Source organism: Pelobates fuscus, chromosome 10 (genome assembly GCF_036172605.1).
Source record: "Pelobates fuscus isolate aPelFus1 chromosome 10, aPelFus1.pri, whole genome shotgun sequence".
Taxonomy (NCBI): domain Eukaryota; kingdom Metazoa; phylum Chordata; class Amphibia; order Anura; family Pelobatidae; genus Pelobates; species Pelobates fuscus.
In genome coordinates, this window is record NC_086326.1 from 113,879,610 (window position 1) to 113,896,773 (window position 17,164).

General features: G+C 38.6%; 1 protein-coding gene across 1 annotated transcript in view; it reads left to right on the top strand.

Moving 5' to 3' along the window:
* LOC134575595 (pendrin-like) overlaps window positions 1–15,274 on the top strand; it is a 260,212-nt gene extending 244,938 nt beyond the window's left edge. The window contains exons 18-21 of the mRNA XM_063434915.1: window positions 2,010–2,064; window positions 3,016–3,161; window positions 5,526–5,609; window positions 13,290–15,274. Of these exons, the coding sequence (XP_063290985.1) occupies window positions 2,010–2,064; window positions 3,016–3,161; window positions 5,526–5,609; window positions 13,290–13,313 (309 nt within the window). The 3' untranslated portion in view covers window positions 13,314–15,274. The remainder of the gene's footprint in view (window positions 1–2,009; window positions 2,065–3,015; window positions 3,162–5,525; window positions 5,610–13,289) is intronic.
* Window positions 15,275–17,164: the final 1,890 nt, after the last annotated feature.

Consider the following 17,164-nt stretch of genomic DNA (forward strand, 5'->3'; position numbering starts at 1 on the left):
ATATATATATATATATGAATGATCTAAGTGTGTGTGTGTGTGTATATATGTATATGTATCTGTATATATATATATATATATATATATATATATATATATATATATATATATATATATATATATATATATATATATATATATATAAATAAATAAAAGTCCAGACTCTGGCACTCAACCGCAAAATTAAAAAAATCTAAAATATATTACCCGGGTGCCTCCAGGTCAATAGGTACACGAATTGAAACAGGAGCACTCACTTTTCCAATAGTGTATTAAAACATCTACATCAATCTACATCAACGTTTCAACCCTTCAAGGTCGAAACGTTGATGTAGATTGATGAAGATGTTTTAATACACTATTGGAGATAGAAAAACAAACAAAAACCATGCCGTGATAGAATAGCTAGCTACCAGATCGAGGACATATTATAGTGATCAATAGGACGGATAGATTAAGGATATCATGTGCATTAATAGCATGAGTATTGTAATGTGCAAATAGTGTGATAAAGCCCAGTAATAATTTTTGCAGTGCAAAGTTAAAGTGACAGGGATTAAAGGTAAAGCCTGTGCCTGATTAATAGCAATGATAATCTTCTCAGTAATCATTTTAAAGTGAGCAGTGCATATGATGATAATAAAGTGCTAATAGTGTTAAGGTGCAAACTTATTGGTGCTTAAAGTGCCAACATATATAAAATGTATCAAACAATCACTGACTATATATGCAGTGTGGCTATATATAACAGTCTAAGTGCATAGAGAATATTAAAAACATGATGTAAAATATGTATACCACTATTCATGAACACATACATAAAACACATACTAAAAATCCTGGACATACTACTTTTTCTATAAAGGTATCATACTATCCAACATATAGGGGCCAATAGGCTATATACCACTATACTGAGTAATATATATAATGAATATGAGATAGGAGTGGTGATGTTGGACTAGCCAACGTCAGAACCCCAAAGTAGGTTACAAGAGGTAACCCCACAACAAGTAAATAACTACCAACTGAAAGAGTGGGATAGAAAAAAACACTCACTCAAAAGTGAATGGGATTCAATCTCACTCTAGAAGATTACCTCCTAAAGTAAACGTAACAAAGAAAATGGTGATAACCTTTATTAAACTAAAATTAAGCAAAGAAAATATATATAATAAGTATAAAGCTTACCCTGGATAGAAACACCATAGAAAGTTGTGTTCGTGAAAATCACATAAAGGTGAGGAATTAAAAACCTGGGGATATGTTCCTTAATCTCATAGAATGTGATATAAATATTGTATGTGCACATACGTATAAAGTCCGCTAAAATAAATAGTAGTAAGGCCTCTAAAGAGGACCAAGTAAGACTTTAGGGACATCCGATATGTGGACCAATATATAAGAGAAACGGAACATCAGTACAGACTGCTCCGTACAAAAGATGAAAATTAAATAAACCAAGTCGCCCTAAAACGGTAAAATCCGTAAGTAATATAACTATTTCTAGATACCATGACTTAGCTCTGTTTTCTTGTTTTTTTATATCTGTTTTCCCTTGACTTTGGCTTGTTTATGGTTACACGTTTTTATATCTAAAGTGGGTTTCATAATGTGTTGGGGTTATATACCGGGGCATCAAAAGACTGGGCATTTCCTTACCTAGTACATATATTTACTAACCAGGGAATCCTATGTTTTTGACATATGATTTCAGTTTTTTCTCTTTTTTGAGTATCTTGAAAAGTTGTAAATTAGAAAAAAGAAAAATATTAAATCTTTCTAATTTCAGTTGTTTTAGAGTCCATACTAAATGCAAGAACTTTTTTTTTATTAACACAAATGCAAATAATTACTCAGAAATGCAAAATGAAACAGTGAAAGTTAGATTATATAGCGATAAAACTGAATTTCTGGCTTAATCATAATGGGAAAATCAATATTCATGTTATGTTATGTTCACGTTATGTTTATTTCAGCAACATTTAAAAAAACTTATTTTTCCCCAGATATTTACTGAATTCAAAAGGATTGATATTGATCCATATATTGCAGCATGTGACGGTAAATATGTTTTACTTATTTTTCTGAATAAAATAAAGAAAAAAATGTAACTGGTGCCTACAATTCAGGATCTAAAATCCTGTGTATCAAGTAAGAAAAGCAACAAAATAAGGCACAAATGTCCTAATTTACCCATTTGTATTGTGGGATATCAAAAACACCAAGATAGATAATGTATTAGCTGTAGGGTAATGAGCAGTGATGGTTAGTGATGTTTTTTGAGCTGATGGGGCACTAGAACACAATCCTAGAATTTGACTTTGCCCACTCCACCCCTGATACTATTAGCCACTTAGAGCCCTAGAATACTAGCCAGTATGAAGGGAATCCATCCATCCAATTATAGGGGCCTATTGGAAAGTACATGGCTAATAAAAACAGGCAGAGCTAAATTAAGTGAGGAAACCATGGGAGTATTTCATAATGCCAACAAAACTAAATATTTTCGGTTTAAATTTTTTTATTTCAGTTCTAAAAAATGTGGATCAAAACAAATATTGCCAAGGAATCCCTATAAAGAAGGGAAAAAGTACCAATAGTGTCCCTCTAACAAAACAAAAACAAGTAACTGTATGTGTTAAGTGGCAATGGCTACTAAAGCAGTATCCCCAGCTGAACTAATTCCAAATGGACTGAATTTGCTGGATTGTCACGCTATTCAAATTATTCTAAATTTGGAGAAAAAAAAAATCTGTTTTAAGTCCGCAAATTGGAAATGCACTGTTCAATTCGGACCTAACAAAATCTCGAAGTTTACATATAACTGTCTGAAATTCCTGTTCCTTTGAATAAATGGTTTCTATACACTTCCAGATTTAGTTGATACATTGATATTAATCTTCTCAAAACCAAACAGGGCATTTATTATTTTAGTTTTTTGGCAAAGATGTAAATGCTTAATTGTCTTGTGAAGTCATACGCAGAGTAACAAACTGTAATTCTATTTTATAGATAACGTACTAAAAAAAATGGGAATGTGCTCATTTTTTGATGATAAAATCACATTTGATGTCTGTTTCCTGACTGTTCATGATGCTGTGCTGTACATAGAAAATGAAAGAATGTTTCAAAGTGGTCATGATCCTTTCCTGGACAAGGTATTAAGAGTTATCTGATTTTTAGACAGTAACTGAATGTAAATGTTTTAACAGTAGATAGATAATTTGCCACATAAGCAGTTCTTATGTCTGTTTTCCTTTAAAATACAACTGTCACTGCAACACTGGTTTTATTATATATTGATCCTTTTATCAAGCTTTAACAGATTCTGTTAAATGAAGTGTATTTTAAAAACAATAGAACAACACATTCCCACCTTTAGTATATGACAGTATCCTTTAGACATATGACATGCACCTTAAGTCAGACATTGTTTGAATGTTTATTCCACTTGACTTGGTAATGCTTTTAATTATTACATCAATGCATAAGTAAATATGTTATGAGCGAATTTGTCGATATCAATGGCACAATGATGCAATTAAGACTTAATATGGAAGTAATATAGAAACATAATAATTAATTGCATACAATATACAATTAGATTGAACAAAAGATCCTACTTTATAACTAACTCTATTTATTAAGAATTTAGTTGCATTTTAATACAGATTTGAATAGTATTAGGAGAAATACCTGTCTTGTGGGAAATTTTCTGAATCGAAAATTTTCCAAATCAGCTATTCACCTACCAGCTATTCATCTACTCCAATCTACTAAAACTGAAAAAAGTGGTAAAAGCACTATCTGTGTGGGTAGGCAGTGAACCAGTTCCAGCATATATTTTGGTGGATGGGGCAACATTGGGTAGGTTAGGCAAATTGTGTATCATGGGATCATTACCTTTTTGGCACAATAAAAACAAGATACTTCCAATCACAACACAGAAAAAAAAAAGTTGTATGCTAAGGAGACTTTGGGGGACTTTTGCATTGTTTTTTTGTTTTTTGCTTTTAATAAAAAAAGGCAAATAAATGAGCCAACAATTCCAAAGCAATTTGTATGTGCCTTGTATTCATCAAAAAGAATAGGCCTTCTATTTAATTTATTTTGGATAATTGGTGGATGTGACACTGTGCTGTGACATCATCAGACCAGCTGACTATCAAATTCAAACACTATCTAATTTAAGGTGCATGTATATTTGGAGGGCTATTCAATTAATACATTAGGGGGAAGACCTTCTGTAACCCCAGTTTCCACTCACAGGCAGCGAATGGGGGCTATTAAATTAATAAACCAGGAGGATTTATTGTCTTCCCCCAAGCATCCATCCATGCTATGATATTAATAACCCAGAGGGAGTATATAGTGTCCCCCTATAGGTGGTGGGTAGGGTTATTAAATTAATAGACCGGGGGGAACCTAGTGTCCTACCCATGGGCAGCATGTGGGTGATATTATATTAATAAATTAAAGTGACCAAGTGTCCCACCCCTCCCATTAGTGGTGGGTGGCTTCTCTAATTAAATATAAAAAGGGGAAGGGCATGCCTTTGCCTAACCACCCAAAGGTATGTGCATCCAACTCCCCCCTCATGCCTAAGGGTCCCCAAGGCCCTAGTCACCCCTATCCCCATTTAAAAAAAACTACATATCCCCTTACCCTAATACTGAGTGGCTATTAAGTCAAGATAAGTTAGTTGCCTGCCAGAGAGACCTTACTGGAATTGCATAGAATGTACAAGGCCCTATAAGATCTTTCCAGCTATGAAATCTAAGTCTGCGCCAAGCCATAGTAGAGTTCACATACATGGGCAGATTTGCAACAAGGCCACCGAAGCCAAGGCTCTGGAGTGGCATGGACAGTGTAGAAATCAAATAACTATTCAGCCAGCCTATTATCCTGCCATGGAGCCTGGGCCAACAGGGGAGATTTCACTTGCAGGGACAGCACTCGAAAAGAAAAGGCAAACTTGGTTTCCCCATCCTCTAGAGTATCAGAGCATTGCTGAGGGTTACAACAGCAATGTTCTAATACATTCCCCAGCACCTGCCTGAAGAAGCTGACTGCACCCCCACATAAATATATAAAGAGCAACAAGAAGCAGCAAAGAAAACCTAAACAAAGAGTCACAATATGGCAATGTATCTTGTAGAACAATACAATTAAAGTTTTTAAAATTAAATCATATCATTAGCATGTTAGATGAACTTTAACTTTCCAAGAAGTGATCGTTCTTTATGCCTTCATGTCAGTAAATGCTATTTCAGTTAACTAGGATGAATAATGCAGTGAAGGTAAGTAATAAAATGTTCTTACCATGGATGCACATCTGTATTGTTACGCCTTCATTGTCCTATGATGCCTGGATATGGTTTTGGCAATTGGCATCTACAGAGAATTGGCATAATCTACTGTTCTCCACCAATGAGTTAAATAGTGTGTTAACTAATTTGCATACTTTGAGATATATATATATATATATATATGACATTTCAACATTGTATTCTCCCTTCAAGATTTCACTAATGCAAGAATCAAAAGGGCAGCTAGAATTTCCAGAGATGGACCCTTTTTACAATGAGTTGGATCCACAAGATGAGGTAAGAAATAATGTCATAATAATTATATAATATATTAAGAGGAATACTCAGTTTACGTAGTAGAAACTTTCCAAGTGTAGTCCACAAGACAAATATAGACAAGTTTCTTTGGTGCACTCAGAATAAAACAAAAATATGCAACGTTTTGGCCTATATGTCCATAGACATGCATTAAGATAAATAAACAATAAACCATATCAAATCCTGTGAAATTGGCACCAAAATCATAGTAAGCTTCACCCCTTCTAAGGTAACTCCCCCTGTTGTAAGGGTATCAAGTATACAATGCATTGATCTAGGTCAGGGGTGTCTAAAAGGTAAATCCCCAGGTGTTGTAGGACTATTATACTTTGCATACCTTTAGAATGCCTTTAAAATTACAAAGCATCATGGAAGTTGTAGTTTTAAAACATCTGGGGATCTACCTTTTGGGCACCCCTGATCTAGATAATCTCCAAAGTGCGTTAAAGGGCACCTGTCATGCCCAAAACAACATATGCTGATTAGACAGTTTTGCTAGCAAATGTAGAGGTTAGGAGAAAAACCTAGTTGAAAATATGATTTTCACCCAGCTGTTAGTCAATACCTCAGTGTGCTGAGACATTGACTGACAAGGGAGAGCAGAAAATACCTCTCAGAGTAGGTCCCTCTACTCTCCACCAATAACAATTGCTATAGAAACTTCCTAGGGGTATAAGAATGAAGTGATGTGACATCTCTCCATTCCAATGCTGGCAACTAATCTATTGTGTCAAAAACACCGGCGAGATTTTCCGTGCTTGGGGATTTGTCCCAAGTAAGGCAAATTAAAGAAAACTTTGGGAGGAGCACAAGCTTACAGGCTTACTCACGAAGCATGGAGATGGTGGCACTGGAACAGAGGAAAAGTGAGTAAATCTTGACATTTTACCTTTAACATACCATGTATGTTTGTGACATATGGTATATTTAGTGTATATAGGAGCGATTTAAGGAAAGTTATTTTATTCACAACAGGTTCACTTTAACAGGCTTGTATTACTTGGTTACAACCTCAAGATGGCAGGAAAGTCAAAGGAAAAAGCTGATTAAATCTAGTATCAAATGGATAGTGCAGTGTTGTGTAGTGTTACTCACCTTTTCCAGGGGCCGGCCGCGGTCCTCTCTTCAAGCCGCGCGCGGTCCTGCTGCTGCACGAGCCGCGCGCGGCTCATCCAACTGCTCAAACAGGAAGGCGGGCAGTGACCGCGAGAAGCGGTCACGTGTCCCGTCTGAATCTAAGAGCACGCCGCGAGTCTCGGGCGCGCTCTTAAAGAGACAGTGGGAGCCTAAATTGCCAAAAGGCTCCCATTGGCCCCTGTCATGTCACACACCCCATACACTTACCTTTTGGGGGTGTGGATATGACAGGAGCCAATCACATTAGTTTAGATGCTACTTATACTTACCCTTTCCCCTTAGTTCCTGGCCCTATCGTGGTTTCTGCTACAGTTCCCTTTAGCGCTCATGGTGTTCAGTTGTGTTCCTCCGTATTTGACCTTGGCTTTGTATTCTGACTTCGTTTTCGCTTTATACTTATCTGTTCTGTTTGCCGGCTTGCTGTTTCCTGTGTACCAGACCCCGGCTAGTCCTAGTTTCCGCTGTCTCTTTGTGCCCTTGACCTCGGATCGTTCCTGACTCTGTACTTCTCCTATATACGTCGAGTCCGGCCACTCTAAGGACCGGTAGACGTATCTTCCCTCTGTGTTGTCTTCTGTTTAGCTGGATCCTGCGTGTTGGGGTATAATCTCGTTACATGTTGTTACGATTTTGCCAAAACTCTAATATATACGACATGTGTGTAGCCAAAGGTGGAACATATTTCTCATAATGATATATTGTATGTACAGTTATTGAAGCTGCAGAATAATTCCTACAATCATCACACCAAATGCCCAGAATTTAAAAGGAGATGATGCAAAGCCATGCTACTGCGGTAGAATTTGTGGAAATCTATTCACAAACCGGACTTTACATAGGACACGAGGTTATGCGTTTAGACTAGAAGAAAGAAGATTTCGTCTAAGGCAAAGGAAAGGTTTTTTTACTGTAAGAACAATAAGGATGTGGAATTCTCTGCCTGAAGAAGTGGTTTTATCAGAGTCCATACAGATGTTCAAACAGCTACTAGATGCATACTTGCAAAAACAGAATATTCAAGGATATACCGTATATACTCGAGTATAAGCCGAGTTTTTCAGCACATTTTTTATGCTGAAAAACCCCAACTCGGCTTATACTCGAGTCAATAGTCTGTATTATGGTAATTTACATTGCCATAATACAGACAGGGGCTGTGGGGGCTGTCAGAGCTGTAACTTTCCTCTCCTGCAGCTCCTGTCAGCTCTCTCCATCTCCGCGCAGTCCGTTCAGCACCTTGGTCAGCTCCCAGTGTAAATCTCGCGAGAGCCGCGGGGTCATAGTGCGGCTTCCGCGAGACTTACAGTGGGAGCTGACAGAAGAGCTGACCGGACGGCGTGGAGGAGGAGAGAGCTGACAGGAGCTGCAGGACACGTAAGTTACAGCTCTGCCAGCCCCCCTCTCCCCCCCACTGAACTACCAATGCTGGACCACCAGGGAAGGAGAGCCCCCCTCCCTGCCATGTATCAAGCAGGGAGGGGGGACGAAAAAAAATATATAGTAATAATTAAAAAAATAATAATAATTAAATTAAATAATAAATAATAAAAAAAAAATAATAATTAAATTAAATAATAATAATAAATAATAATAATAATAAAAAAAAATTGCCCACCCCCCACCAGGGCTCTGCAACACACACACACGTCACTCATACACACACACACTGCACTCACACACACACACACTGCACTCATACACACACACACTGCACTCATACACACACACGCTGCACTCATACAGACACGCTGCACTCATACACACACGCTGCACTCATACACACACACGCTGCACTCATACACACACGCTGCACTCATACACACACGCTGAACTCATACACACACGCTGCACTCATACACACACGCTGCACTCATACACACACGCTGCACTCATACACACACGTTGCACTCATACACACACGCTGCACTCATACACACACGCTGCACTCATACACACACACTGCATTCATTATACACACACTGTAAATAAATATTCAATTAATATATTTTTTTTAGGATCTAATTTTATTTAGAAATTTACCAGTAGCTGCTGCATTTCCCACCCTAGTCTTATACTCGAGTCAATAAGTTTTCCCAGTTTTTTTGGGTAAAATTAGGGTCATCGGCTTATATTTGGGTCGGCTTATACTCGAGTATATACGGTAATCTTTCAATGTAGGGTAATAACTGCTTGATCCAAGGATAAATCGGACTGCCATTCTGGGGTCAAGAAGGGATTTTTTTCCTAACTTGTTGCAAAATTGGAAGTGCTTCAAACTGTTTTTTTTAGCCTTCTTTTGGATCAACAGCAAAAAACATATGTGAGTAAGGCTGAACTTGATAGACGCAAGTCTCTTTTCAGCTATGTAACTATGTAACTATGTAACATGCTTAACCAAGTAAATACAGTACAGATGTCTGGAGGGAGAAAATATAGAAGGTACAACTGATCTAGCCAAGTATCAAAACTAGGTGACATGTCTATACACCACTGGCATTGTCCTGAGGATTCTGTGTTCTAAACCCCTACACAATGGCAAAAACCATGGGGTGGCATGCCTCTTGATTGACCAAATGTTCCTGAATCTCCAATAACAGTAGAGGCCCTAAAATGGTCAAGCGTATTCCCCAGACACATTAGCTAGATAAATGATAGATCCCATTATACGTAAGTGGTAATGCAAGTAAGATGGGCTGATAGCCCAAGAAAGGGGATGTCTGGCTTGGCTCAAAAACAATAAGAGCTGTGGACTATGCTGTAAACTACTGTCCCAAAATCCAGATCATGACTGTGACAATACATTTGTAGCAGTAGGAGTGAGGGAGAGTACAGATTTGCAGTGTGCTGGCTTCATATGCATAGTGACTCTAGTAACAAATACTATAAAGGGTAAAAGCAATTGTAAAAGTCCAGGGTGAATATCCCAAAGTTCTCATTTCACAATAAAGCTTTTTCTCTGTCACTGCCCCCAGAGGCCTCGCGCTTGCTGGGGCCTCGCGGCCGCCTAAATCGCCTCAGGGCAGACTGAACTGTCGTGTCCTCGGTCCATGACCGAGGATCCGACAGTGAGAGGGGGCCCGGCGGCTTGCCCAGTATGCCACCGGGTGGCCCCTCCACATGGTCTGCCCACAGGGAGAGCCAGCCTCTGATCTGCAGCTCCGCCGAGTGCAGAGCTGCAGATCACATAATGTGGTTCCCGCGGGCTTACAGAGCGTTGCCGCGGGTTACCACGGCAACGCTCTGACAGGCTCTCGCGAGAACAAGGTCTGCAGCTCTCGCGGAGCTGCAGACAGAACAGTCATCCCACCGGACCACCAGGGACTGCTGCCACTGGACCACCAGGGAATTTCAACCACTGGACCACCAGGTAATTATATAATAAAAAAAGGTATTTTAGTGTGTGGAGGCTTGTCACAGCCTCCACACACACTGTGCCTAAAAATGCCCACCCACCCTCACTGCCCCAAAACTACCCACCCACCCACCCTCACTGCCCACCCTCACTGCCCCAAAACTACCCACCCACCCTCACTGCCCACACTCACTGCCCCAAAACTACCCACCCACCCTCACTGCCCCAAAACTACCCACCCTCACTGCCCCAAAACTACCCACCCACCCTCACTGCCCACCCTCACTGCCCCAAAACTACCCACCCTCACTGCCCACCCTCACTGCCCCAAAACTACCCACCCACCCTCACTGCCCCAAAACTACCCACCCTCACTGCCCCAAAACTACCCACCCACCCTCACTGCCCACCCTCACTGCCCCTAAACTACCCACCCACCCTCACTGCCCCAAAACTACCCACCCTCACTGCCCCAAAACTACCCACCCACCCTCACTGCCCACCCTCACTGCCCCTAAACTACCCACCCACCCTCACTGCCCACCCTCGCTGCCCCAAAACTACCCACCCACCCTCACTGCCCCAAAACTACCCACCCTCACTGCCCCAAAACTGCCCACCCTCACTGCCCCAAAACTACCCACCCTCACTGCCCCAAAACTGCCCACCCACTCTCACTGCCCCAAAACTGCACACCCTCACTGCCCCAACAATGCCCACCCACCCTCACTGCCCCAAAACTGCCCACCCACCCTCACTGCCCCAAAACTGCTTATTTGTCCACGTGTCTTGTTTGTTCAGTTTGAGAAAATTCTGAATCTGCACAATCCCCTTTTTGATCCTGGGCAATAGGTGTGACACTTTTATGAATTACTCTGCAGCTCACTGACCTCAATAACTGTGAATACAATATATCATTATGTGCAATTTGTACCACCCCATTGAGTCTGGCTACTCACATGTGATATACATTACAATTTTGGAAAAAGTAAATATATGGCTATGTTAACACAACCTGACAATGGAGGGGAGAGGGTGAAGCTAGCTGAGAGGCTTAATATTATTTTTGCACCAATTTCTTACTAATTTATACTGTTTGTTATTTATTTATCACTATGCATAACTGAGGCCGTGTAGGCCAAAACATTGCACATTTTTGTTGTATCCTGTGTTTACCAATAAACTTGTCTATTTAGCATGTGCACTTTGTAGCCTGTGGACTATACTAGCATTCTACTGTGGATATTGCAGATCATGGCTCCACGGTGGTTCTACCTGAGTACTGTTGTTCTGGAACCAGTGATCACCCCACTCTATCTCTATCTGTAGTAGTAACCTTTTCACACACCTCAGATATTCAAAAAAACAATACAGGTTTAATACATTTGAAATTGCAACAAATTTAAATCTGAATATTACAACTGAGGCTAAAATATCAGGAGGAGAAATTCTGCAACTCAACAATTGTCACAGTTTGGTAATTATGCCTCAATTTTACCATGTTGATATAATGTGTTAAGAAATTAATAAAACAATCCATATTGAAGGATGCTTAGGGATTAAACCTGCCTGATCCAGAGCATCCGAATTGGACAATGGTCGAGCCATTTTAGTTTCAACTTTATTTTGGGTTAACAATTTAAACACTGGCAGCACTAGTAGTGTCCGTGGTGGTCACTATCACCCCCCAAATTTGGTTTTATACGTTCCCATGCCCTCACTCACCATGCTACAATTTGGGACAGGTATGCTAAACAGCAAGCAGCCAGTGTTAGTAACATACACCCTCCAACTTGTGTGAATTTAATTTAAATATTCAATTTAAATAACAGGGGATAGACAAATCACTGACCAGTCTCACATGCCCCCAACTGGGGGCTATCAGTTGAAAAATATTAAGCAGGGGGGACATAGTGTTCGTGTCCCCATGCCTCAATGCATAGCAAGACCACTTAATGTTATTAAATAATAATACTGGGGGGAGGTGGGGGGTGGGAATAGTGTCCACCCCATGTCTCCAATTGTGGCCAGCCCCTTATGGTGAAAAAAAAAATTGAAAAAAGCAAAAAAAAAAAAATACATCCCATGAAGGTCTCTATGCATACTGAGCATGCATAATGTGAGAAAAGCCCCTATAAGGCCTTGCTATTTAATTTCAATCTAAGTACTCTGACTTAGCCAGGATTGCATGGGAGATACAAGAAGGGCTTTTCCACCCTATGCAAGCTTAATCAAAGCACTCTGATTGGTTGGCTTACAAGCCATCCAATTAGAGAGTGCTAAGTGAGCTTGCATCACGCAAGGGGTTTCCCCGCTTCGCAAGCTCATTCTGCACAGAACCCTGCATGGGTGGAGATGGAGTTTTATTTTTATGCACCGTGATATTTGTTTTTTCTGCAAAAAAAAATTTAATAGTCTTATCGGTTATTATAGATTTACAATTTGGCCTTTTGTGAGGATGAAAAAAGAATATTTAAGAAAAAAAAGGCATCTAAAGTATAAATATTATTTTTTGCAGATATTAGATGTAACAGTCCCTCCACTGTTATTAGGGGGGGGGGGGTAAGTAAATTTTTGTAATGCTGGTGGGTGGTTAGGAGTTTGGGCCTCTAGTCACCCGGAAGGGGCAATTGCCCATAACTTGGAGTTGAAAATGACATGTTCACCTTCCAATCACACTATTGGAGTCCACCCCTCATTGATTATGATATCCCCACCAATGATTGCATTTGTCAGCAGCTGCTGGCTATTCACTGTTTAGCAGACATGTCCTCACCTGCATCATGCTACTGGTGGGGGCATTTTATAAATGGAGGTCATTTTGACCTCCATAGACCTAATTTTATTTTATGTTTATTGTGGTTGGCCAACTGACACATGATTGACCCTTGTAATTTCAAGGTGTCCAGCTTGAACGAATCGGTTTTACCCAACAAAATTCAATGAAAGGGAGCTGTCACGTTGCTGAGAGTCGGACACTGCAAACAACATTTTCAACTCTGAAAATTTTGTTTGGAAGATCCTAACAATCGTGCCATGCAAGTCTATAAAACAAAGATACCAGAAAGAATGGAAAAGAACAGATCGAGAGGGAATACGTTTATGGAATCTAAAATAGATGAGTGGAATTTAAAAGAAGGGTGTCATGTATTTTTTTTCTTATTTTGCAGGCTTTAAGAGTACTTGCATCTTGATGAAAAGCTGCCTCAATCTTCAGACATAAGGCGGATGTATTTTCTCCATGTGTTCCTCTAAGAAGTCAAATGCAGGCCATGTTTTCCTTTGTTTAGGACCCAAGTCTAAAACACTGGCACATTTCAGTTTGTTTCTCTTCAGCTACTTTATGAACTTACAATGAAAAATATAATTATGACTTAACAACCTGCAAATTATGGAAAACTAAATATCCGATTTCCGCAAAGATTAATCATATGTTCTTTATTGCTTTGCCATTCATAGGAATGATAGGAGTTCATGTGCTGCACAAACATGAATTTGTTTGACGCCACATTCAAAATTAAAAGGATTTGCATAGTAAATTGAAACAACATAAGCCCATAATCTACATTTGCAAATTTAAATGTAATAACTTGTATGATCGCTGTGCAACTTTCTCTTAAATATCTTTTTGAAATTGTATTGAAGTTTCCAAATGGCTCAAATGTGCAATTTTCACTTTGACTTTTCAGAGCATCTCTTATGATGTTGTAATATTTTGTGAATATAGGAAGGTTGAGCACTTGGGATGTGTTGGTAAGGTAGAAAAGGCAGTCCAGAGTATCTGTTACATGTATAGGAAGATGGGAGTAGCTCCTTGCAGTGTTCCAGGGTAGTATATGGAACAAAACAAAGATTAAAAAAATTAAAGAGTACATGGTGAAGTATTTTTCACAATGTGGCAAATGTAGAAAGAAATGTACTTATAGGTGTTTGGAGCTATCAAGAGCTCCACTTCTATGCAAGTGAGCAGTACAATCCCTTCTTAAGGATGCTTATTGTGTCCATTGATCCCAATTGGTAATCCAGGCTTTTTTAGATAAAAAAAAAAACAATGACCATATATTGTAGTATATTCAAATAGTATAGCGTATAATAGAATGAAATTGCACTTACATAAAATGGAGCCTCTACAATGGCTCTTAAAATATAGCGTGGAGTGGCATAATCCACACTCTTGGATTACAGATAGACGCAATTCTTCTCAATGTTGTATATATGTAAGAGATCAGTCAGAAATATAGTGCACACTGTGGTATAGGTGAATGCAAATAAATGGAAACTACTTACAGTAGTAAAGCAAAGTAAGTTTTGCTGAACCCATACAGCTCAGGTGATATACCTCACCATTGAAAATGATTTCCAGATTCAACTGAATAAAACACAGAAGGGTCTAGGAGCTTTAAATAAATAAACTATTGTTATTCTTATATAAAAACAGGTATAGAACAATAAAATAAAGCATTAAATGTAGAACTAACGTGTTTCACGATAAAAAGGCTTCTTTTTCCAAAGTGTATCATATACTCCTCCAGTCTCTTATTTTATTTTGTTCCATATATTACCTAAGATCATTGCTACTCCCATTTGCCTATGTTGTAATATTTTGCAGGGAATTAAGCTTGCAAGGAAAAATTCTACTATTTGAGCATATCTAAACAATTTCACAAAATGCTTTCTTCCAGGACAAATGTGCATTCTAGCGATTATTTTAAGCATCTTATAATACATATTTTTTTTCATTTTATTTTACCAAGTGTTCACTGCATAATCAACTCATATGTTGTGTACATTATTGCTATCCCTTGTATAAAGTGCCTTCATATCTAATTGATTAATATATATCTTTGCATCTATTAAAATATTTTAAAGAAAAATACAAAATTAAAAATAACACCGTCACTTATGCAGTATGTTGCATGTATCAACTTACCTGGCACAGGTAGAATCACTGGGTATTTTTGTTCTAAATAGAGCATAACATTTATTCTAAATTAATTGTAAGAGGTCAACAGAGACATTATTTTTCATGACACTTAACTCACTTTACAACATAACTAGCATCACATTGTTTTGCACAAATTAACTGTTTCAGTAAAAATTTATAGTACTGGAGCAAAATGAATTATTAATTTATAAACAGAAAAATAAGATTAATAAAATAAATAGACTACAAATTACAAACTATATCCTATAGAACTGTCCTTGATATGTATAGTTTTCAAGAATGTATATTTAAAACAAAAAAGCAGACATTATTTCTGTCTGTGTGGTACATAAAACTTGCATATAATTATGACATCCTCTTGCTTATAATAAAATAGCAGAAAGGTGCTAAATAAGGGGAAATCACCATGGAAACCAAAAGTATGTCTCTTTAACATTGAGCACTTTACATCAAAAATGGCACCTGATTGCCTTGATAAATCATCTACAAATCTTTATCTTGCCACAGTCCAGGATGTAGAGTCACGTATAAGTTGACAATTGTGACCTCTTTATATGCAGGCCTAACCCGACCAACTGTTCCAGCACATTTTAACTGATTTTGCCTTAGGAAGCAGGGTCAAGTACAGCCTCTGTCCCCGACTACAAATGTTCAGGCTGATAGGCCTGGAGTTATGGGATGGGTTAGCCATATCTTAAAATTAAGGCTCATACCTGATGGTCCAGAGCTGCACAAGCAGGAAGCCATGGACTGCGTCATTCATTGGCATCACTTTACTGTTCACAGCCAATGAATGCAATACTGGGTATGTGTCACGTCTAAACATTTGTTATGAAGGAACACAACTGCAGATTTCGTATAGTTTGAATATTTATTATAAAAAGTAAAAGGTATTGACTTTAATTCCAATTTACAGGTACTGTAGTTTTAAGTAATAAACGATAACTGAAGTTCACAATTATAAGCACTGTAGCTTTAAGTAGTAAATGATAACTGAAGTCCACAATTACAGGCACTGTAGCTTTAAGTAGTAAATGATAACTGAAGTCCACAATTACAGGCACTGTAGCTTTAAGTAGTAAATGATAACTGAAGTCCACAATTACAGGCACTGTAGCTTTAAGTAGTAAATGATAACTGAAGTCCACAATTACAGGCACTGTAGCTTTAAGTAGTAAATGATAACTGAAGTCCACAATTACAGGCACTGTAGCTTTAAGTAGTAAATGATAACTGAAGTCCACAATTACAGGCACTGTAGCTTTAAGTAGTAAATGATAACTGAAGTCCACAATTACAGGCACTGTAGCTTTAAGGAGTAAACGATAGTAAATTGCAGACACTGAATCAATAAAGAGTCTCTTAGTAGAATCAACGGTTTAGGTGATAAGCAGTCACAATAGCTGTTCCATAGACTTTAACCGAAGCAAGACAGATGCAGCTAACTGAGATAAAGTATGAGTTGAAGTTAGCTGTAACGGTTTTGTATTATCGAAGGATTTTGGAGACAGGAAATAACAGCTTGAGATGCAATGCTTATCACAGAGGTTTTACTTAGCTTCCGGCACATAGAACACTGGTTCCCGAGATCTCCTCAGAGGCGTTTATCCTGGATGGAGAGTGTTAAGCTTTTAGTTGTGGATTAGGAGAGGTGAAGGGAACTTGCAGAGTCTTTCAGTCCGGTCTGGTAACAGAGGTTGTCACAACGAAGTTGTAGCCGGGTTGTGAGTAAGGAACGTAGTTCATTAATCCAGCCTTGATCAGCTGGTGCAGTCAGATTAAATAGGCAGACCGTGTCATACAGGGGTGTGGCTAGGCTCCGTGGAACCAGGAAGTAAGAGGATACCATAGTTAAGGCATTACAGTATGAAAAGTATTGACCCCCATAATCTTTTTTTTGTTTGTTTATTTACATTTAATCTAGCAGCCGTCTAGCAAGTACTGGTCAGCTGCCACATTCGACTTATGAATCAAATATAATGGCTTATCCATTGCCCACCCATTACCAGTGGATGAGTTCTTCAACATTAAAAAGATCCTGTCACTATCTTACCATCAGATCCTGTTGCAAATTAAAAAAAGTCACCAATAATCAATCCA